At 46.6% G+C, this 24017-nt stretch overlaps 1 protein-coding gene across 12 annotated transcripts in view; it reads right to left on the bottom strand.

Moving 5' to 3' along the window:
- PTPRT (protein tyrosine phosphatase receptor type T) overlaps window positions 1-24017 on the bottom strand; it is a 564167-nt gene that overhangs the window by 447888 nt on the left and 92262 nt on the right. For 9 of the 12 annotated variants that reach the window (XM_068700254.1, XM_068700256.1, XM_068700259.1 and 6 more), the window contains exon 1: window positions 137-343. The exons of the other annotated variants lie outside the window; for them this stretch is intronic. In XM_068700254.1, the coding sequence (XP_068556355.1) occupies window positions 137-206 (70 nt within the window). In that variant the 5' untranslated portion in view covers window positions 207-343. Of the gene's footprint in view, window positions 1-136; window positions 344-24017 lie in introns of those variants that run through there. 12 annotated transcript variants of the gene reach the window in all.

Here is a 24017-nt window from a genome sequence, read left to right as displayed (position 1 = left end):
CTCGCCCCGAGGCTGCCCAGGGCCAGCCCGAGCACCCTGCGGGCTGGGGGGGGGCTCAGGGCGAGCTCCCCCTGCGGGAATTAGGGAAATGGGAGCGGGGGGGGGGGGGGGAAGAAGAGGACCCCGGGCGCCTCACCTGCGAAGCCCTGTCCCTCCGCCTTGGGCAGGAGCTGCAGCAGGAGGAGGATGGCGGCGACGCCGGGCATCCTTCCGCGGGCTTCACCTGCCCCCCCCGGGGCCGCCGAGCCGCCGCCGCCCGCCCCGCATCCCCCGCACCGGCGGCCCCGGCAGCCGGAGCCGCGGCGCTGCTCGGAGGAGCCGCCGGAGTGGCGGCGGGAGGGAGGCGGGGAGCGGCCGGGAGGCGGGCAGGGGGCGGGGGGGTCGGGGACGGGCGGGGGGGGCTCCCCCCGAGCCGCCGCAGAGCCGGCCCCGAGCGCTGGGGGCAGCGGGCAGGCACCCGGAGCCCCCCCCCGGCCCCTCCCCGCCGGGTTAAAAGCCTCCCTCCGCCGGGGGGTGCGGGCTTTTTTCTCCTTTTTTCCGATTTTTCTCCCTATTTTCCCTCTTTCTTCCTATTTTTTCCTTTCCCTTCCACTCCCCTTATCCCTATTTTTCCCCCTTTTTTTTTCCCTATTTTTTTTTTTTTTAACCCATGCCCAGCTGCATGCACAAACCCCTGCCCTGGGCAGCGGCCAAAGCACAGCCCCGCAACACCGAGCTGTGGGGTCCCTGCCCCTGTCCCCAAATCTGAAGGGGTCCGGTGGGGACCGCATCCACCACGGCTGGGGGCACAACCACCCCCGGCTAAAGCCGAGCCCCAAAAAGCTGCAGGTCGCAGGGGGGGCCTTGTCAGCAGCAGCTCACTCGGCATTCAGGGCTGAAAATAGTAATTTTCGTCATTATTCACTTTCAGGAGAGTTAACGGCTAAATCCCAAGTCACGCCATGTACCGCCGCGCTCGGAGGCTTTGTACACGGGCAGAGACACAATCTGGAGCAAAACGCTACGAATTGCTTTCCACGGGCAACTTCTTCACCAAAAAAAACCTGCCTGGTAAGCACAAAAATCAGGACACATCAATAGCGATCAGCCACCTGAGCTCGGATTTGCACGGCGAGAGGAGAGCGATGGCCACCTCGCCCGGGATAAAGCTCCTCTTTAATCATCAGCACAACAGGAGATTATTTCCGACAGTAACTCAACTTCCCAAAGAAATTCCAGCGCTGCTAGGTAGGCTTTTTTCCCCCGACTGCTTGAGGTTTAATAGAACGCTGCTTCCTCATTAAATTTAATGCTGCTCCCGGGGCAGTTCCATCTCCCCTCTCCCTGTGCCTCCTCTGGCTCTTTCCTCCCCATCCTCTCCCCCTGCCACCCTGGGCAGCCTGCAGCAGGCATCCCACAACCAGCACCCCCAGCTCCCTGCTCACGGAGCTGCGTTGGGAGGGCAGGGAGCTGTGCCTGCCAGCAGGACCCAGCACCCAGGCTCCTCGTGGGCTGGGAGAGCTCCTCTGAGCTCTTCGGGCTCTTGCAGGAGCTGCCGATGCCCCACCTGCTCCCCAGGGGAGGGAAGCAGCAGCCACCAGCCACCAGCGCAGGTAACTCTGAGCCCAGAGCACAGCCAGGGCTGGGACCTGCATCCCACAATTTGTTTCTTGCCAAAGTGCAAGGCACTGCTTCCATTGGGGCAACCTTCCTTTTGGGGAGCCAGCAAGAAGAGCTACAGAGAGATGAATTTACAAAGAGATTTTCCTCTTCCAATGGGTGCACCTGTTCTGCAGTGAGCTGTTCCTTCACCCTCTCAGCAAGAGGGAAGAGAGGAGCTCCCCTGCGCACTGCTGTGGCCACGGAGCTGCCCTCACGTTGCTGCAGGGTGAGGGCCTCTCACTCCTTACTCATGGTCAGGCTCACTGCACCTCCACACAGAGCAAATGGGGCATGAGGAGCGCAGGTACCAGTTATTTCACAGTAGCAAAGGAGTATAAAGACACAGAGCTACGTTTCCCTAGCATCAAGCACCCCACTGAGATAGGGGTTTGAAAGGTCAGAGCACCCTGCTCATAACCAAACCCGACCAGTCCAAAAATGCCCTCCCTCACTGAAGTGCAGTCCTCTCTGTAGGTGTCAGCATCACTTCAGAAATTATGGTGTGCCGCTATCTTCTGCTGAGTAAACGGGACAATCCCACAAACAAGTATACAACTGCAGATCAAGGGAAAGCAGAGCACAGAGCAGAGGGACAAGGAGATAGAAAATTCCTCAAAGCTAAGTCATAGAAAGGATGCAGGCAGTCAAACAGGGGTGAGCAGGAACTGCAGAAGAGGCTCTGAAAGTGCTAAGAACAGAGGCATGAGCCATGGAGGTGATGTCAAGAGTTGAAGAAAACAGGATCAGTGGGCGACTTGCAGAAAGCAACCCTAAATCAAGTGATCCCCACTTGTCCCCACATAAATTCAAGGAACAGCACAAGTGAGCCTGCAATGTGTTCAGAACAGCTTCATGTACTGGTGTCCAAGGAGCTTAGGGAATAGAAAGCAGAGAAGCTTTAAATTTCTTCCAAGGAGGGGTGTAGAGGTGTTAACCTCAGGAAAGTGTGCACCCCAGCAACGTAAAGGCACTGGAAGATTGCATCCTCCCCTCTACAAATAGTAACCAGAAAGGTTAGAAATGAGCAGCCTACGAGGGTCTGGAGAAAGGACTGTTTGGGAGGGACAACCATGTCTTAAACATCAAAAAGTGCAAAGAAAGACTTTAGGCTGAGTTAAACCCCTTATAAAAGGCGTGTCTGAACACAAATCCACCTTCTTGGGAGAAAGAAAAACCAAGAACAAGAGAAGACACAGGCTGATTGCAGACGAGTCAGGATTAACTGAAGTTACGCAGATATTAGCACAAAAGAGCCAAAGCCCGGTATGAATATTTCAGTTTGATTCCCGTTCATTACGATGCTGAGCCAGTACCAGCCTAATTGCAGAAGAGCAGACGCGGTGCCCATACTGAGCGAGGGGAAGGGATGCGGCCAGTACCGGAGCCACGCGCCTTCAGCAGCGTCCAAGGGCCTTGGCAGAAAGTGTTACGAAGGAATAAAGTTGAGCTCAACAAAATAGGTTAAAATACAAGGATCGAATGGAAATTAAGCAAACCAACACCCCACCCCCCAAATTAAACAGGCAATTTCGTAAATACAGGTGTGATCAGGTCACGTTTATCAAGATTTTACCAAAGCATCCGATGGAACAGCACAGAGAGAAACCAGCTTTACCCCAGAAAAACACAGCAAGGAACTGCCCTGACAGAAAGGCAGCAAGACACAGGGCTGCAAGCAGCCTCAGGGCTGTATGGTTAACATTAGGGTTCCTCTAAGAGTCTCATCAAGGTTTAATTTTTAGATTAACAACCCTGGCTGTCTTCCAATACAGTGTACCAACGACAGTCAACAGCCATCAGTAACGCAAGAGGACTGTAATGGGCTTCAAGGCAGTGACGGTGTCTTTGAGGACTGGATGTATAGTAGAGGGATGAAATCCAGACATAAAATAAAAAAGTTGCATTACTGCAGATCAGCAATGAGAAAACATGCTGCAGACCAGGAATGCATCCCTTTAAGAGGCACACTAAGTAGTGCACAGCCCTGTCTGAAGCTTAGGGGTTCACTCGGCTACAACAGCAGTTCAACAAATGAAACAAACCAGGGAAAAGCTGTGCTCCAAAACTGACACGAGGCAACAACTAACATACATGATGATATATGTACATATATAAGCAGTGGCCTTTGCAGCTATCGCAAAGAAAAGCTTACAAAATGGTCTCCCTAAATCTTGCTGAGATAGTGTCCTATATGACATTACCTCGTAAAAATAGCAAAGAGGAGCTCTAATTCCATCCTGGGTGTATGTTAGCATCGCTTATTTTGCTGTTACTAGCAATTGAAGCAAGGTCTCAAGAGGCTTAAAAAAGAAAACATTAACATAAGTTCTAAAGTTTTCTTGAGCCTGTCGCTTGGGGCTTCTTGACTCCACAAAACTGTTCCCTTACTGTGTCAGATAAGAAAATGTAATCCTCAGCTTTACTCACCTGCAAATGATACAGCTTGCCCCCGGAAAACAAAGTGCTGAACAACTGGAAGCACTGCCACATTTTGACATTAAATGCATTTAACCCCCAAGAAAAAAAAAAGTCAAAAAATCTTCTCATGGACTTGAATCAATATAGGTTTTTGAAATATTTAACAGACAAATTAGCCTTTAAGTATCCTAGTGTGCTACCAGATTAAAAGCAGAAACGTGTCCCCTGCAGCATGCAGCATCCCTCCTGCCTCCAGCAGAAAGCCGGCTCAGGCAGTGGCCAAGCTGCTGCTGCCCCCCATAGACAACACAGCTCCTAAAATACGAGGAGTACTCTGCAACCTGTGCTGCTTTTAAGGATAGGAAAACATCTTTTTGCAGTTCAACGTATTCTCTGGTGATGTGCTGGACACAAAAACATGCCTGCAACCTGAGCACAGGCAGAGTCCCAGAGACACCCGAGGAGCTTTGTTCCACACCCACATCACTTCCCCACCAGAGCACAAAAATCCTCCTCTGCCTCGATAAGGCAGATGCGATGTTTGGTACACAATCAGCCTAATCCAATTTGGAAAACTTCTTTTCCTCCCCTAGGGCAAATATTACATATACAGATTTACAAACACCCCCCCACGTGCAGCTCTCTGTACAGAACTACCTGTTACACCACCATCTCTTACCAGGCAGCCAGAATCACAGATGAGAGCAGCAGGTGAAGCTCCCCTAGAGCTCAAGGCGCAACTTGAAGTTTCCATTTCCTTCTATCACACCCCATAAATCTGGGTCTGCAGCATGCTCTGCTAAGTTTTGGCTGTCGGAGGTGCGTGGAAGGGCACTGAATGAAGGAAGCCAGGAGAACAGCACAAGGTGTGTCACTTCCTACTTTAACCCCTCTGTCCTTCCAATTTAAATTTATTATTAAAAACTGTCTCCAGCATTGTCCCCAACCCTGTACTACACATGCACATGTGCCCATGCAGGCAGCCCACCCCACGTCACAGGGGAGCTAACAGCAGGCTAACCTCAGCTATTACTGGGGAGGAGACCCCTGCCAGCTGCCCGTACCCTTCAGGTGTTCACTTGGTGGGAAGGAAGAACAGCCGATGCATCAGCACGTTTGTGGATAACTGTGTGCATAAATACAGACCCCAGCTGTCTTTTTTAATCTGGTTACATGATGAAATCATTAATCGATGTCAGACACATGGGCATTGATCTCTTATGCCTCATCCTCATTAAGTTTCTTCCTTTCTGAAGAGGAAAAAAAAAAAACCTGAACTGCCCACCATCAATTATTCACAAATACAAGTTCACCTTTACACTAACACAATGACACTTTCCAGGAAATGCCAAAGCAGCCCGGACGTAGCAGTTTATCTTGACAATGGCCGTATCATGGAAAAGCAATATATTAAATAATGCAGGCAGACAAGCAAGCAGAAAGGTACAGCAAAGCAGCAGCACTGAAAATGTCAAACAGCCCAACAGCTCTTCCCCATTAGCTGGGGATTTTGAACTTGGACCCTTCCTGCATTATACAGGGAGATCAGGAGCTTCAGTGTTGGTGTCCTCTGCTAAGTGTCGTTGCAAATGAAACACCTGTTTGAGACTGCAGCTCAAAAATTTACAGATAATGAAAGTGCAAAGACAGCTGCAATGTACAGTAATTGGTTTGGTGTCTGCAGCTTACCAGTGTGCTGTTTTTAGAGGGCTGAACAGCAGAAAAGACAGCACCTGGGTCTCTGCCCTGCCTGCTGATGCTGGAGGATGAGACCCTGTGCAGGGAGAGGCAATATTCCCTCTGGAAAACACCTGAATGTGCTCAGTGGAGAAAGCTCATCATGTGCAGGTCCCGGTAACAGGGACAGAGAAGTCAGAGCCAAAAGGGAACCCCCGTCAGCAACACAGCTCAGGGACCGATGCACAGCCAGGCACGGGGGGATTTAGCACCAAGCACCCAGCATAGATGCTGCAGCGCTTGCAGGAAGCCACTGCGTTTGCTGATAGCAAACCCAGAGGACAAGGCTGACACTGAGGGAACACAGTGGGCAGGGAGAGATTTGCTTACCTAACTTTTTTTTTTTAAACCAACACTTCCCAGACTAGCAAATTTTCAGTATTTTAGTAAGTCCATTATTCTAGCACTACTAACTGTGCTTCCATGGTAAAGAACAAAGATGAGGGATGTTGGTGTCATTACTGCCATCTTCTGACTCAGTAGTACCTTGAGCATATTTTTCTGCTTAAAATATTTTTCCAGCAATTGTTATTTTTAGCAGTTTTCAGAAGCACTGCACAGGTACAGCTCATGCTCTACCGGGATTTCATCACATGCACATGCTGTGATGCCTTCTGAGCACCAGTCTTTAACACTGCTCTTTTTCCCATTAAAATCCTGCATGAAAGTTACATTTGATGCCAAGTTTTCTTATATTAACACTGAAATAGGGATCTGGATTGCACAGGGATCATTTGCACATGGTTACATTTATTCTACATAATTTTCCAGAGGATGCTGCCAGCAGATGGGGAAGCAGGTGCCTTTTCATTAAATCACAGGGAACAGGAACAGCTCCTCCAGGTAGGGCACAAATTTGTTGCTCATCTCCAGAAATAGATACCAAGTTGGTCAGCTGTAAGGAAGGGAAGCCAAGAGGTTGCATTCCAGTTAAGACCACTCCAGGGGTTTCTGGAGCACTCAGCAGCACGAGCTCTGTTAACCAGTATTTCTAGAAGTTTGTGGTCAAGGTACTTCAAGATCACTTAAATTCGGGAGCTTTCTTCCCCCAGATATGACGACCAACCTCCCTTACTGCCATAACAGAGGTAAATAACAGAACTGGGGTGATCACACGAGCACCTCTGGATCAAACCATTTTCCCCTACCCAGTACAGGTTTCTACCCTTTGCCATGGACCTTTTTCTTTGAAAGAGAAACTTTTCCTAACCCTTGTGCTTCAGCCTTGCATCTAGACATGCCATTAGTTTATCTCTATACCAAGGGGGGGTTTGCTTAGGAAAAGGTGAAAGAATAAACGATGCTCAGACACCTCACTCCTGGAAACAGTAAATACCCCATTTATAGGGAAAAAATAACCCAGCTGAGGTACCTCAGCTAACTGGAACAAAACAAAACAAAAAAAAAAACAGATATTTAGAGCTTTCTATAATTTGTACCAGCTTTTTTCCATCTCCGTGCTAACATGGATCATCTCTCACTTCTTTGCTACATTTCTTTACCTTAAATCCCCTCACCCTCCAATGCATTTCCTCCTGCATCCTCCCTCCCCCTTTATTTTACATACCTGAGGTGAATGTATTACAGATAAGACCTCACACACCAGGTGCTGTCACCACAGCCAACTCTTACAGGGCTCAGCCCAACACAAGCAGTGATCAAGAGTCTCGCTGCCCTGGGCTGACAGGGGTGGTGAGAACAGGACTACCTCCAGGGGATGGCCGTGTCTGTAGGGCAAAAGGATTCGTCCCAGGAAAGAGCCTCAGCCTTCCCCCACCAGCAGCACATTGAGCTGGAAGCCCCAGAGGACATCAAGGGGGGCATAGGAACAGGGGCTGGATTAAACCAAGCCATGGCACCACATGTACTTTGTCACATCTGTCCTGGAAATAGGGGCTTCTCTGGCACAGAAACCCCGTGGATACAATGCTAAGGGTAACAGGCCCATCAGGAGCAACCCCAGTGAGCGATCAGTAATTAACGTGGGGTCTGCGGAGGACGACGGGGCAGCCAACACTGCTGTCCCCATTCACCGAGCATTGATGCTAACAGCCCTGTGTCACACACTGCTGCACCATAAAGCCAAACAGCTCCTCCTCCTGAGCCAAGCTATTGATTAGGAAGAATATCGTGTGATATCGTGGCCAAAGCTTATTGAGGAAGAAAGGCTCAAGCAGGAATATGAAGGATGATTATAAGAACTTGACTTACTGTAACTCCCAGCAGCAAATCGGTTGATAAGCTGTGATTATTAAATTTATATTCAACATCTACATGTGTTTTCCGGTTACCCTGACACTAACACTACTTCAGCTGTTTCTTTTATCCTTATCTTTCCTTCTAACCCTAAAAGTCAAGGTAAGAGAACCAATGACTACAGCAGATTTGACTCTAGCTAGCATTACCTGGAAGTTATTCCCCCCCCAACACATCAAAACTGAACTGATGAATCACAGCCAGCTCCTGTACTGTCTTCCCCTCCAAGAAATCACAAAGTCCCACTGATTCCCCAAGGTATATTCAGATTCTATATCCAGGTTCCCCACAGCATTTTGCACAAATTCCCAATTCAGCTAAAAAAATACCATTAAAGTCCATTTAATTGGTGAAGAACAGAGGTCGGTGAACTCCTAGCAACTCCAACTCACCAAGTTTATAAAAGCAACGTTTGCCAGAACAGGGCAGAGAAGCAGCAAACTCTCAGCACTTCATGAACATGAACCTTTCACGGGTTTTCCACTTTCCACTTCCATTCTGCAGATATAAAAGCAGTACCTGTTGCTGCCTGGACTACACGGATGCACCACAAAAGTGATCAATATACACAGCTCTCTATGAGAAGACCTAGAGCACTACTGAAAGAGAGAAGTTATTCTAAAACTAAAGAGTTGTGTTCCACTTGATGAGTATTAGCCCACAGTTAATCATAGACTGATTATTTCATATAGGCTGTAGCTGAGGGACCTGAACCCACACACACGAAAGCTGAGTACTCACAGGGGGTGTAAACCTTTCCTTCTGCACAGCATGCTCAGTGCTAATCCCCAAAATATGCTGATGAATTGTGACTAAAGGGTCGTATCTATTGCACGTTCAGTCAGGAAAGGGGAGAAGCATGTAGAAAATGGTGTCAAAAAACTTGAAAAAATCCTTGAGCACCTGTTTTCACATGGTATTGCTTCCAAGGACTGGCCAGACTCTTGGTTTGTCTTCCTGTTCCTCTGCAGGCCGTAACCTGGGCTCCCCCAGTCACCAGCATTAGAGGATGTCCTACAGCGAGGGCAGAACAAAGAGGCCTTGGCTCGTTATGAGCCTGTATCTCCCACTGAAGTCCTATAGCTATTCTAATTACAGCTTTTAAAAATAAACCGAAATATAGCTATATACAGGCAGCTGAAGTCAAGGAGCATCATTCCAAACAACAGACCAGTGAATACAGACTGGCATCAGGCATTGTACCCAGCCCAGTAGAAAAAGACACTTACATTTTGAGGCTGAACTTCATAAAACTACTAAAAAGAGCTGCCCATTTCAGATAAACACGTGAATGAATTTAGCTTTTCAGCTTCCTAAGTAATCAAGTGTCTTTGCCTTAGTAAGTGCTTGTAAAGCAATCAAGAACTGACACAATAACCAAATGTTTCCCTAATACTAATTATGATTCTTTAGAAAAAACTCCTCTAATGCTAATTTTCTACTTGAAAGCCAGTCTTGCTAGTTATTAGATATTCTCCTTGCTATTGCTATCAGTAAATTATTAAACAGCTGACCAGGCTTTGTTTTAAAATGATTCTCTTATGAAGCTCCCTAATATATTTACCATGAATACTGAATGATTCTGAGGCCTCTAAGGACACATGAATGATTTCTATTTACTACCTTTAGCAAAAAGCTCATGTAATTAGCAGCAGGAATTTCACTTGAATCACTCAAAGCTACTAGTGATACCTCCAGTTCACTTGCACAGGGTCTCAAAGAATAAGAGAACAAAAGCTCTAAGCTTTTAATGGCAGAAAACATTTCAGCCTGGGAAGTCACTAAGTGGCCGTGCACTCCGACGCGTGAAGAATCAGTCTCCTACCAGGAGCATGGAAGGACCTCCGTAACCAGAAAGCATCAGCCTTATCACCTAACAGAAAAGAGTTTTATTGAGTTCCCTAGAAAAGCATCTAACCTCATTCTCAGCCCTCCTGCTACCAGGCTGTATGCCTATTGTACTCCCACTCAGATTAAGCACACAAATTCCTCTGGTTGTATACATGACGTTTAGGCATACCTACAGGGTGTTTTTTTTTAAGCTGCTTTTTCAGCCAGCATCCTTTTACACGCACTCAAGCACCTACCTTTCTAATAACCCTGCTAAACAGAGCAGCATTGTTATCTCTATTTTACAGATGTCAAACAGACAGAGGTCAAGTTCCTCCTGCACACAGAAAAGGTACACAGCAGAACTAGGATTAAAAACGATAATCATTAGTGCTATTACAATGCCACCAGTATCCTTACGGGCCACAGTAGTCAAACAAAAACCAAGGAATGAAAGCAACAATCACGGTTCCTTTTCCAGAAGTCCAGCTTGCAGTAAGCACCCAACATAGAGAAGTATTTTAATTATTTGTTTACAGCAGCCACAAACACAGATGGGCTTTCCGTGCATCTGAGTCATTTCACAGGCCAGATGCAAGCAGCAATCTCACCACTTTCTGAAGGCAGCTCGTTGCAGTGATATCATACTTGGGGTTTCTTCTCATGCTGTTGGTTAGCTTCAACCCACACAGATCATCCAGGGCAATCCTGCCTGCAGCTGACAGTCACGCTGCGTAACAAGCTGGAGTGCCCAAATTGGGGTACGACTAACACAGAGCAGCATTTCATTAAAACAGCCACTTTTCAGGCATGCATATTCTAAGTCTCATGAAAGAAAAATCATTTCATGAGATCTCGTGAAACAAGAGTCATGTAAAGGAACTGAGAAGCAAGAGCTCTTCACGAGCATTTTTACAAGTTAACATTTGCACAAAAAACTTGAGCATTCATCCAGTGTTTGTTGCACTGTTTCTATCCCTGTAACTGTAGACAATGGTGCAGTTGAAACCACTAAGAGTTGCATACCCAGGAACCTAAAAAGGAGCACTGTCACTGATTTCAGCAAATGCAAGACTGAATTCAGATCAGATGCTTAAGTAAGAAACACTATCCTTGGCCAGGATTTCTTCTTACCTTTGACTCGAGGATCAAATCTACAACTCAACTTTCAGAGCAAGCCATTATACATAAAATAAAAAAAAAAAAAAAGAAAACAGAGCTCAATTGTACCAGACCCAAGGTCCCCCAAAACCCGCCACCAGACTCCAACATGCATTGAGTCTTAAAAAAAAAAAAAAAAAAAAAAAAAAAGCCTTAAGTCCACCCTCCAAGGAACAAATTCATATTGATGTAATGCCACCAATTTCTGCTATGCCATGAAAAAAATCAGCCCAGGAATTGTGAAGTTGAATGTTCCAGCTCAGCACTCAATATTTTGGTAGCTGTAGTAATTGCTTTCTGTTGGAGCCAGAAATAAGCCTGTTAAGTCTTCAGTAAAAGCAATACCATGACAAGTGAAGTTGTGAAAGCACAACTTCCACAATCTATATAATCAGAGAAGTCTCTGATGGGAACGTTTTGCTAACTAAGTGTAATACCCATACAAGCGAGTGCCTTTCCAGGTAGGTGTTTCACCAAGCTCTGGCTGCCCTGCCCAGCAGAAAGGGATTCCTTCTTTTTCACACACTTAACAGACCCCCCACTAGGGAAAGGACAAAACAATGAAGAAAAAGCAGGTGATATTGTCCAATACCTCCACGGCACCTCCCATCGCAGGATCTCAGTCTAGTTAAAAGTATTTAACTTTCCCCTTCCATGACAGGCTAACCGTTTTTGGCTTTGAGGTGAAGCAAGCCAAAGATAACACTATCACAGACTGAAATAACAGCAGCAAAACAGCTGATGGAAGGCAGAAATGTTCAGTTCTGCTTCCCTCTGCAGATAGACAAGATTTCCTCTGAACTTAAGGGCAAACCCACAGCACAAAACAAGGTTTACAAGATCCTGTTCACCCCGCTGATAATGGCAAATGAAGTACTCCTAACACTGACAGGCAGTAAAACCCCAGCCCTCTACAATAGCCAGCATCTCTTCCACCCCAAGCCGCAGACACCCTGAAAATGGGCAGTGCAAAACATCCCATCTACAGCCACCCAGCTTCATCTCCTCCTAATACAGCACACGGGCTTTGTGCTCCGTGGGGGTAAGTGATAGACAATTGACTGTTCAACACCAGAAAGCAACAATTTACAGAAGTGGATTGTTACAGCTCTGGAAGTGATAACAGAGCCAGGATTTTCTCATTGAAAGTCAACAGCACTTAGGCACATATTCATGACATTTGGAAAAAAGAGAAATTAGGCTGGGAGTTTAGAGAGACTCAGAGGTAGCATTAAGCTGCCACTAAATCCCAAAGTTAAGATTAATTCCCTTAGGTGATATTAAAAAAAAAAAAAAAAAACTTCTTAAAAGTTGATTTGCTCTAAAACAATGTTTTAAAAGCAGTTTCCAGCACCAGAATTAATGGCTAGCCAACACTTGGCTATCACATGTAATAGATGGGTTGTATACAGCATTGCAGTGATACCCAGCCGCTTTCTGCCCTCCCTCCCTCCCGTCAGAGCAGCTTTATCACCACCACCTCTGACGTGGTTAACAAGGAGCCGACGTCCCTCTCAGCAAGAAATGGGAGAGGAAATCCATCCTGTTTCAGCTAAAACCAGAGAAAGCAGCTCAAAATAAAACATTTACAGATGAACAGAGAGCGGTCAATGTATGTTAAAAGCTACAAAAACGTAGAATAACCGATAGGAGAATCAAAAAACACTAGGGAAAAATTCACGGTTAAAGGGCTGAGTATGATAAAGTCGTTGTTTAAAAGCATAATGGGATTTTATCATTGGCATAGGCCCATTACTGCACGGGAAGGGTAAAGTTATTAATGACAACAGAAAAGTTCAATAAATATTTCTAGTTTGCATTTAGAAAGGAGCAGGAGGATACACTCGATATACTCGCATCACTTGAGAAAGATGAAGCACTTCATTCTGCAGCTGCAATCAAGAGCAACTCAGAAGGGATAACAACAGGAACTTACTGAAAACACCCTGGGGCACGTTTGATGCCCTGGTACTGATTTTAATACATCTCTGAAGGCTGATAGCATCATACCAACATCCAAGTACGGCAAGCAAAATGACTCAGCTTGCACAAATTGGTAAGGTCTGGGCTAAGTCTTCCACAAAAAGCACAAAATAGCCCTGACTACTTATCCGAGGAAGAGTTATGGGACAGGAGTTTACAGGAACTTGGGTTGAGTCCCACTCATAATGTTTGGAATATGTCTATTGAGGTCAGTTTTAAATATGATATATTCCAAATGTTAAGGTATCTAACGATGCAATCATTCCTGCTGCAGAATTGATACCATAAGCTATAACGAAAGAACACAGTAAGCAGTAGGAAGATGATTGCTTTGATTGCTCCCCCAAAACGGGGGTGATCCAGGAAACCGATCAGGTTGAGTTGTGCTGGAGAACTCCATTAACAGACAGTAAGTACATCAAACAGCTTCATATTTATCAATGATCTGGTATAAACCCAAACACACTGCCAGCAAGTGTTCGAAGGAATGGTAAAAGATGGGAAGCGCAGTCACGTAAAGCAGCCTGGAGAGCTTTGGTATGTGCCCACCCACTCCCAAAAAGTTACTTCAGTATTATTTTGTAATTTTGAACTACACGTTATTTCTAGAAAAGGCATCAGTACTTGAGGAAGGGGAGATTCTGTTCAGGAAAGCAGTCAAGAAGGACTAGAGATGAGTAACAACACCAGTAACAAAGCTACACAAGCAACTTTAAAGCAACGAAGCTTCCCAGGAAACATAAAACAGGAAACAGCAAGTTAAAAAAAATCAGCAGCCACTGCCACCACAGCACACGGCAGAGCAGACACTGTTACTGGAATGGTGAACGCTGATGGCCACACACTGATAAGGTGTGAAAGAAAGAGATGGTATGGAAAGTATCAGAACAATTGTTTTAAACCAGAGGGGAGAGTGTCTTATGATGGATATTAAGAAAGATCAGTCTGTTTATTCCATTAAAAAAGATTGAAAGGGACTTGATTACAGATGTGCCCTTGGGGACACGATATCAGCTACTAAAGAGCTTCTTACTGCAACAGAAGGAGACATGACAAGCAGCAATCTTTGGAAGGCCAAGCCAGGGAAGTTCAGATGTTGGGCGAGTTCTGCTCCCCTCCTCAGCATCCAACCGCTATGGAATAATTCCCCACACCCCCATTCCCATCCTTAATAATAATTACACTTTGAAGTGCAGAGTGGCCATCAGGGGTATCAGGTGGCTGAAAACTGGGCTGACAGCTTAACTCAAATACAGAACCCACAAACCAAAATGGATTTCTCCAAAGTCAGCAAGCTCACATCTACTGAAACTCACTACTCTAGGCCCAAGTGACACTGGGCTATGGCCTTGATGAACAAGACTGGTTTCAAGATAAGTTTCTCTATTAAGAAGCTAAAACTATAGACAGAGTAAGTCCACAAGCATCCTATTATTCTCTCCTGTGCCCACAGTTTGTAAACACACACTGCTTTGTCTTACTTTGCCCAGCACGCAGTGCCTTGTAGGAAGCAAAAAAGAAAGGAGCGTGCGACACATTTCTGCACCTCCATGAAGACATGTTTTATACCACTAATACCAACCTAGTGAGAAGACTCAGTAGAAATAACAAATAATAAAGAGCAATCAGAGCATAAAAGCTCCCTCCTTGACTTCAGCGTTCACCCACGCTCACCGCAGGGTGCCTGTGCCCCGCTTTCCCCCTGCCCCTCTCCCCAAGCCCCAGCTCAGTCAGTTCACTGAGGGCTGTCCCAGAGGCTTCAGCGAGGCACATATACCAGATGTTCAGCTCATTTATAAAAGCTGTATTTTCCAAGCAGGTGTATATTTCTTTTTTTAAGGCTATTTGGACTCTTTTGTAGTATCTTACATCTGGAAGCTTTGAGGCACACTGCAAGCACTGATTGGGTACATCCCGCAGTACATTCGTCTATCTTCCTTCTCCAAACTCCCTCTCTGCTCAAAACAGGACTGAGGAATGCCATTTTAGGAATATACTTCAGTAGAGTACAGGGTGCTTTACCAGAATTTAGCCTCCCCGTCAGCCCTCAGCTGCAGTGTTGTACAAGCTGGGCTCCTGGCAAAGGCAAAGCCATTAACATCAATGGCAGGATCCTACTGCTGAAGAAGCAGTTCATAGCATGCCTGCATTGGCCTGCAACTCTTTTTCCAGTTCCTAAAGGCATTCTGTGACCTCACCCAAGCCCCTGGCTGTACAGCACCTGCCTTCACTGGAGCCAGAGTCCAACTCCGGTGAGCAAAAAGCTGCAGGATGTCACATGCAGGGACTTCCAAACAGTGGCTTGTTCCAAACAGTGCTTTGCAGAGCTCTCTGGATCCAAGAACTATTTCTAAAGCATCTCTAAAATCACAGAATCACAGAATTTCTAGGTTGGAAGAGACCTCTAGATCATCGAGTCCAACCTCTAACCTAACACTAACAATCCCCACTAAACCATATCCCTAAGCTCTACATTCCAATGCATCATTCCATGTCTGTTCTCACTGGCACTTCTCGTAGAAGCTTCTAGAACACATTAACAGCAGATTAGGGACAGACAACAATTCTTCCTATGGCAGCTCAGCCACTTACAGACTTAAATGCGATGGGCTTAAGTTGATAGTCAGGAAAAGAATGCACTCCTGATCTCCTCTCCTCTTCTCTCTCCTCTAGTCCTCCCCCAGAAATTTCACCAGTGCCATGACAGCTTCTCAGCCCCCTTTTGCAGAAGTCCTGCTTGCCTTTTACGCTTTAGACCAGTCACCAGATGAAGACTGCTTGGTTTAGACTCCAGGAGCAAACCCGCACCTTGGTCAGCACATGACTGATCCCAGTTCTTCTGGAAGTTTGCTTTTCAAAGTTACCACTTCTGCAGCAAAACTGCTCTTTGCACAAAAGCACTGACTTCAAGCCTTCCTGTACCCACAGTTGTTCCAGAGTGAGTAAAAGGAACACTTCCTTAAAACACCTTATCTTGTCCTGACACCAGAAAGATACTCTGTAGGCTGCTGAGTTCGGGAAGGATAAGAAGGGCACTTATTCATCAGTAAACCACAGGCATCCGAACTTCTGCTGAGCTCCTGAACTTCCACTCGAGATGAGATGGATCTGGCATCTTCTGCAATGATGGATTTTGCTTCTCTTCTGAGGTAACCCCTAGGCTAACAAAGCAATAGTCAGTAATAAGAGATTTATGCCTTGGAGGGGAACAGGAAAAAAAAGCAACACTGGAGTGAATCCAAGGAGCAAGGAGACAAAGCTGCCTGCGCGCTCCAGGTTAGGTCCTGTGTGTGCCCAGCAGAGCTACTGCACAGTCAGCTGATGAGCTGGATTTCTACCGAATCTTTAACTGGTTTCTTCTCCATGTAAAAGCAGCAAGATAAGTCACCAGTTAAATTGACTAAGCTTTTAGGAACAAAAATAAATTGAAATAAAAATTACAATGACACTTAAAATACATAAGTGCATGCTATGGAATTATCCCGTGCCCTTAAAAAATATCTAAATAAGCATTAAGAACAAGAAGACAAAACTTGATACAATTCACAAACAGCTGTACTTATAGTCTCCATGAAGAAATTCATCAGGATCTCCAGGCTCTTATCCGGCATAAAAACACTGACTTATTGACTGTCTTGCCCTGTAAACTTATCAATAAACTTATCTTGCCCTGTTTCTTATCAATGAAAACAATAGAAAAGGAAATAGTCAAAGAATTTATTTAAAGAGGTACTGAATTACTTCGAACAGATAAACTCCGTAAGTGTGAGGATTTTTGAAAGGTTACAGGGAAACCAAATCTTGATTTGAAAGAAAAATACCATTAGAAAATGGTGATATTTTAAGAGACTAGATTAATATATTTGATATTTTGAGAATAGATTTAGCAATGCAAGAAAGTTAAAAGGAAAACTGAAGGCTGCCTTAAAGCAACAAGGAAGGAAAACACATGGCATGCTGTCACTTGTGCTTTAAAGTCCCTTTTATCCGAGACAAACACTGACACAGGCAAGCGGCTGCTTGCAGGAGAATATGAGCAGAGAGACCCCTCACATTTGAAGGACATGCACCCACAGGATGGCTGCTTTACTGCACTTACCTAATTAAATTGTGTAGTATAATGAAGCTGAAGTATGGTAACTGTGACCCAATTCAGATATAGATCAGTACGAGCATATATTCAGTCTGCATACCCCTATACACTGCAGACAATACAAAAATTTGTAGTCAGCTCTATGATATAGAAGAGATGTCCACATTGCTGTATATTCATACGTACCGATAGGGAATACAGCTACAAAAACCATGCAAGATGTCCACTGGTGCCATGGCTTCAGGCTAAATGACACTTGCAATGGCATTTGCAACATAAAGCACTGAAGGCGTACTTACATCTTCTGCTTTAATTTTTGCCATGCCCGACTTCAGAAGATGCAAAGGAGAATAATCCAGCAGCACAGCACAGCCTGCATTAGTCAGGGTCTGAGCAATTAGCATCCTTAATAAAAACTGCTTGAGGATAAGGTATATTTGGAGGCAAAAAAATTTGAATTATCTAATTTTGATATGCTCAGGATTCAAAGCAAAGCTTCCTGCTGCCTTCAAAGCATCACTGAATGTCAGTAAGAGGAGAAAAGTATCGCTGTGTCTCTTGTTACAACATACATTACCATCTATTCACTCAAGTGTCATGTTGGTTCACCCTCTCATTCCTCCTCTTCCTCACCCCTTCCTCCCCCACCCCAAAAAAAGTAGCCCTGTCTGATTAATGCAGTTGTGAAATTTCTCTGCTGAAGACTGCACAGTCCTGCACAGTCCTGCAGCATGATGGAAGGGTGTACGCACGTATGTACACGTTGTAAAGAACAGAGCATCTAATAAAGATAGCCTTATAGATGTTAGATGTACCCCCGCTATGATATAAAAGCAAAAAATCACACTGTATTTCCGACAGATAGCACCACTTACATCTGGTAATGTAAATCACAGCACCACAGAATGACATTACGGAGCTGCACAGGGTCTCTCACTTTACACAACCGTCAATAGTTACAATGCCAGGAGTCCAGCAATAGATGAGTGTGTAATGTATTCCGAGCTACAGGGCTTGGAAAATTTACTGAATCTATTCCAGCTATTGAATTGTCATAAAGAGCTCTGTCAGACTGATGACATTCATCAGATCAGCCCGATCTAGCAAATTTATACATTATCCTTTCCCTTTCTTCTACAGCAGAAGAGCATCACTCGGGATGGAGAACATACAAGCACAGAGCTGGGTACACTTATCCTTGAATTCCTCCCTCAATTAGCCTCTAATCCTACCCAACCACAGGACTGCATCAAGGAAAACAAGGATGTGAATAGAAATGAGAACCTTCCAGTGAGACAGCCCCAAACACTTGTCTTGGGCAAGTACCCTGCTTTCTAGGAAGAGGAGAAAGGGACAAGAACAAAAGCACGATGCATCACAGCGGGGTGAAGATCATACCTTAATCATCCCCCCAGCTCCTGGCCAGCTGGGAGAAAAGGTTTATTACAGAGGAAAGACCTGATGGTTAGCAATATTATTTTTGAGACAATGAGAAATGGCACTGCTAATTGGCAGCTCATTTTTAAGCATGTATGAAGTCAACTGACTTGCCCATTGCCAAAGGGAAAGCAAGCAGTGAGCTTAAAACCACCAAAACCTACAAGCTGTGGCTCCCAGCCCCTACGAGCACCATACCCACACCCACAGGACAACACGACCGTGCCTCTGCTCAGACCGGGGGCAGCACAGCCCCAGTGGCTCTGCTGCTGAAGCTGGAAGAGAAAAAGGATCCCCTGGGAAGGATTAAGGGCTTGTCTGTGCCAAGTGCTGCTTCCTTCCCCAAAACGCTGACAACTTCCTACCAGGCAGAACAACTCACTGAAAAGCAAACACGGGGCCTGGGGGGGAGATCACAGCAGGGTGATGAAGACGCTCGCCCAGCTCATCTCCATTCTTCTAATATGTCAACCCAGTGCCAGGGAGGCAGCAGCTGTATTTCACCACCCAGGTTGTTCTTCAGCAGGAAAACACGCTGCAAAATAATTCACGTGGACAAAACTCCCTATCTGCACAGCAGCGGCATCTTCTGCGGGACAGCGTGCACACAATGCCCATGACTTACCAGGCACCGAGCCTTGCCCCGCTGTATGAGGGTTACAACCATTGCTGTGATGTGGACACAGACATCAGCACACCACTCGCACCTCTGGGGAGGCAGCACCTGTGTGCACACAGCTTGCTTCCAAGGATCTCCTGCAGAACAGGGAACACGAGCCAGGAAGGCTTTAAAACATGTTGATAACTGCATACATGGCAGGAGATGATACGAAAGGAGCGTGAAAGCTGGCTGCATTTATCTGAAAGGACAAAACAGTTGGAAGTATTTCCCGTTATGAAGTTCTACTTTAAGAACTTTGTCATTTCAATTTTTCTTCTACACTTCGTGGTGCTCTACATTTTGCAAATTCTTATCTCTTCAGCCCAATGCCACAGGCTACAGGTCTGGAACATAGCCCAGTTCCCATTTTAGTCATAACAGAAAAAGGAAAAGAAATCATGTCATAGCAGAGCTAAGCACTGCCACTTCCATCCCCATAAGGCTCTGCAGGATCTTCTGGTTCACTAAGCACATGCAAATCTGAGGGGCATCTTCTGGTGCTGCTGCCACTTCTTCCTCCATCACCACCGCTGTTATTTGTCTGAGGAACTCCAGCTGCGGATGAGGACAGCAGCACAGCAAGTCGCTGGCTGCCAACCAGAGAACAGCAGCTCCGCAGCCAACAAAAGCCTGGGGTCAATTCCCTTGTTCCTCCAGGATCCTCTGCTGTGGCTGGCAGCCAGGAGAGCAGAGCTGTCCACACCAGAGCCCACCCCAGCAGGGTTGCTGCTGCCCTCCTCTGCCCTGGGCAGCTCCCAGCGGTGCCACGAGGTCAGGTCTCAATGGGATCTGCTTGGCACTGTTTCCTTTCAAGGCAGGTTCACAAAAAGTCATACTGATTTATAAGCTCAAAGCGTGGCAGAGCTCCTCCAGGAGCACTGGGGGACAGGTCGGGCTCAGCCTCCCCGCATGGCTTCAGGCTGCTGGGTGTCCTGATGCAGGAGGGACAAGAATTTCTTCAATACTTGATAAAGCTCTTGACATCTGAGCATTATTCTGTTCTTGTAAAGACAATTCCAGAACTGTGTCCATAGCCAGAGCTGCCCCCCACCCTTTCCAGGTTGGCACACGCCAGCAGCCACCCACCAGCCTCATCGGGACCATTCCCTCTGTGAGGAGCCACAGCACGGACCTGCAGGGAAAGCAGGTGTAAAACTAAACATCGAGGGAAGAGGAGGAAAGGACTGAACAAAGTAAGAGTCCTTGTAAAGCCAAGAAATTACTGCCTTCATTGTCTCTTTTTATTCCTACGCTCCCAGGGACAGTAGAAGAGAAATAACTGTAAGTGTCCTTCACAGGGTGCTCGCAGCACAACAAAGCTGTGCTTTCAGGGTCTTGGTTAACCCGTGCCTGGGCCAGCTCTTGCAAACCGAGCCAATTTGGACTGGCTTCACACAGTTCGGCATCAGATCCACCCATGGTGTAAGAGCACAACCAGAGGCTGCAGCCCAGGCTGTTCTGCCTCCCCACACCACAGCCCCGGGCAGTCCCGGTGTGCCCAGAGAGAGGACCTCGCTCCCACAGCCGAGGAGCTCTCCTCTCAGGCAATGCAAAGCCAATCCCTTCCTAAGAAACAAGAGCTCTTAGGATTTTCCTTGACATTTTCATTCATTCTTGTTATGCGCAGACAATGCCACCTCTTTAGAGGCGCACAGAAAAATACATACAGAACAGAGCCTGCTTTATGCAGGGCACTGCACACCGCAGCAATCATTGTGCTTAACGACGTGCTATCAAGCAGCTTAATATCCAAAATATTATTTCTCCTCTGCTTTTCACAACTGTTCCAATGGAAGACAATGAACACCGTATGTGTCTAATGGGTCCCTCCGTGATGCTTCCATCTCTCTCCGCAGCTCCAAGGGTTTGGTTTTTCCATGTGATGCACGGCCCTTCCTGCCCATGGCTCAGTCTGTGCCATGGCCACCAGCTTCCTCTGCTCCATGGAAGCAGCACCCCTCCCTCACCGGAGGCCACTGTTTAACATTAGCACAGGTTTTTGCTGCTTTGTTCAATTTGTTTGCTCGTAAAGGAGCACTTTTGCCCTGCCTCCACGAGCATCGTTCTCGCAGCAGCCTGACACAAAGTCTATTGCATGATGTATTAGCCCTCAGTTATGCTCCTCTCCTTGTATGCTTTAATAATTCTACATTAGGCAGAAGTGACAATATAATCCCTGGACTGATTTTACCACTATTGTATTGAAAGTTAGTAAAGGTGTTGTGGTTTTTTAGACCCTGGTCTGTGCCTCAAAGACCAAAGGCAATAGTTATTCTCAGCAGCAGCTCCACAATCCAGTTTCTGCCTAACCAGCATCCTGTGAAGCTGCAACAAGAACACAACAGGAAAGGAGTTGGGCGGTCAGGTGTCTGCATGTCGGGAACATTTTTTAAACATACAAATATCAGCCCACCCAAAGCTTGGCTTACAACAGGAGACACTTCAGAAGACCTGTGCTACCTATCCACAAGGGAAGGGCTGAGCTTATTGTATCAGCTTTGACTTTTATGAAGTGATGAAGTGCATTATCCCAGCCTTCACTTCTGCATGGAGCAGCCAGCCCTGCTGGGCACCTGGCCACCGTGCTCCATGCGACCACAAGACCTGAATATGAAATCCAGTCTGCAGCTGTACCCTCAGCACCACAAATCCTACCTGACTTATCCAATGCAAGTGTGAAAAGGAGCAAAAGGCTTTCCCTCAGACACTGCACCTCATTTCTGGGGGAAATGGCTGCACTCAGTGCACCCCCAGGCACTTGTACAGATATCTCAAAAGCACAGCTTTGAGTACCAAGATCTAAACAAGGTAGGAGGCTTCCCCAGGACTGGATTATTCACCATCTCTGCCTACTGCAGGGTTATTTTGATGTGCAGCATTTGTCATTGCCTGCTGTGTTAATCCAGATAAATGGGTGGTATCTCTGGGGGCTCTGCCATTTCGGTGTTGTTCACTACTAGCAACTGTCCTGTTGGCTCACTTCACATGCAGGTATCGCCTACCAAGGAATTCAACTCCCCCATCTCTCCCCATCCTACCCCCACAGCAACCATACTCCAAGAAGCTCCAGGAAGGGGAGAGGCAGTAACTTCATGCTACAGGGAAAATCCCTTACATCGGTGGCACAACCTCTATAAATCCAGGTGGCACCTCTGATTCGCAGCCCACCAGAGACTGAAAATGTACGTGAGCAAGACATACTTGATGAACAAATATTAGGAGAAGAGGTGAAAAACAGAGGTGCAGGAGAATAATACAGGCTATTATCAACTGGCCTAGGAAATAACCAGTCAAAAGAACAATCTCACTGACGTTTAGTGGAAAAGAGAATCAAGACATCTGCCGGGGCCAGATGTGCATTTCAGCCCTGAGTCACACTGGCGTTTTGGCAGGGGCTGGTGTGATGTGTTACACCCCTAACCCATGGCAGAGCTGCTCCTGGGCTGCCCTTCCCATCAGCTTGTCCCTTGTCTCCCAGATTTAATATGGGCTGGGAGATGACTGACCACAGCCAGGTTTACGTGCAAGAGAAGAAGCTGCTACTATGCCTTGCTTCTCCGCGCTGTGACTGTAAGCTAGCACAATCTGTGCAAGTATCAGGACAGGGATCTGCTCAGTTCCCAAGTATAGGAATTTTTGCAGCTTTCTGCAGCTCATCGTGAAGTGTGGGGGATGTTGCAATGACAGCAGGTTTGTACCAATTCTTGTTTCCTATTTAGAAACGTACAAGAGGTGACTTAAAAAAACAGAAAGTGTTTAAATAAAAAAAATCCATCCATTTCCCCCAAGACAAAACACTCCTTTTCAAGGTTCAGTTTTCCTCCCACAGCCGAAACGATCAACAGCTATCCAAGAAACATTGAAGCACTGCCAAGCATGTGTTTTTTCTTTTCTTTTTAACTGAGAAAACAGTTTGTTTCCCTGCGCTGATGTCTCCTGCTCCTCCCGCCTCAGGCTGATGCTCCTTCGTACGGAGGGAGCGGGTGCTTGGGCGCGCGGTGCAGCAGCACGCCAGGCAGACCAGGTCTGGGGATGCAGGCACAGCATTTACACGACTGTTTGTTAACAGGTAGCAGCAAGAAGGCTCCATCCAACCACAGTCACACAAACAGCGATATAAAGGCACCTCGCAGGTCAGGCTGGGTGAGGGCAGCCTTTACAGTTGACCCTCGGTATCAGTGAGCACCATTTCAGGATTTACTGCTGCAGCAGGGAGATGCTGGCAGCCACTGAGCGATGCCATTTCACCAACCTCTCCTAACTCCAGCACACGGGTCCTTCTGCTCACGCAGAGGCTGAGCAACTGCTCGAGAAGCCGGCAGCCCCTCGCTGCTCACCTCGGAGGGAGACGGGGGCTCCGTGTGCCATCGGGGGTGAGTCAGACCTCCCAAAGCATCAGCACAACCTGATTCATTTCTCCTCCGTCCCCCATTTCCACTTGGCACCAGGACACGCCTTCTGAATGATTTTCTTCCTCCCACTTCAGCTTCATTCCAAGACACAACTTCACAGCAACCCGCCACAAATAACAGGCTCCTGCTTTCAGGCCACCACCGCGCTCTCCCGCTGTCAGCACCAGGGCATATGCGCTCCTCAGCTTCCCCGAGCGAGCTATTCTGAGCCCGCTAAGAAAATCTATGACTTTACACCCTGTCTGAGCCTCAGCAATCACTAACACTCTATGTTTTCAAATCTAATCTCATTTCTGATTAAACTTTTCTCTCTCCCATTTGTAACCCCGGCCGGCAGTGTGATTTGCGCAGCTCAGTATAAATATGGGCTTTAGAATTAAACTGGTTC

Source organism: Anas acuta, chromosome 16 (genome assembly GCF_963932015.1).
Source record: "Anas acuta chromosome 16, bAnaAcu1.1, whole genome shotgun sequence".
Lineage (NCBI taxonomy): Eukaryota > Metazoa > Chordata > Aves > Anseriformes > Anatidae > Anas > Anas acuta.
This window is presented reverse-complemented; position numbering and strand designations above follow the sequence as displayed.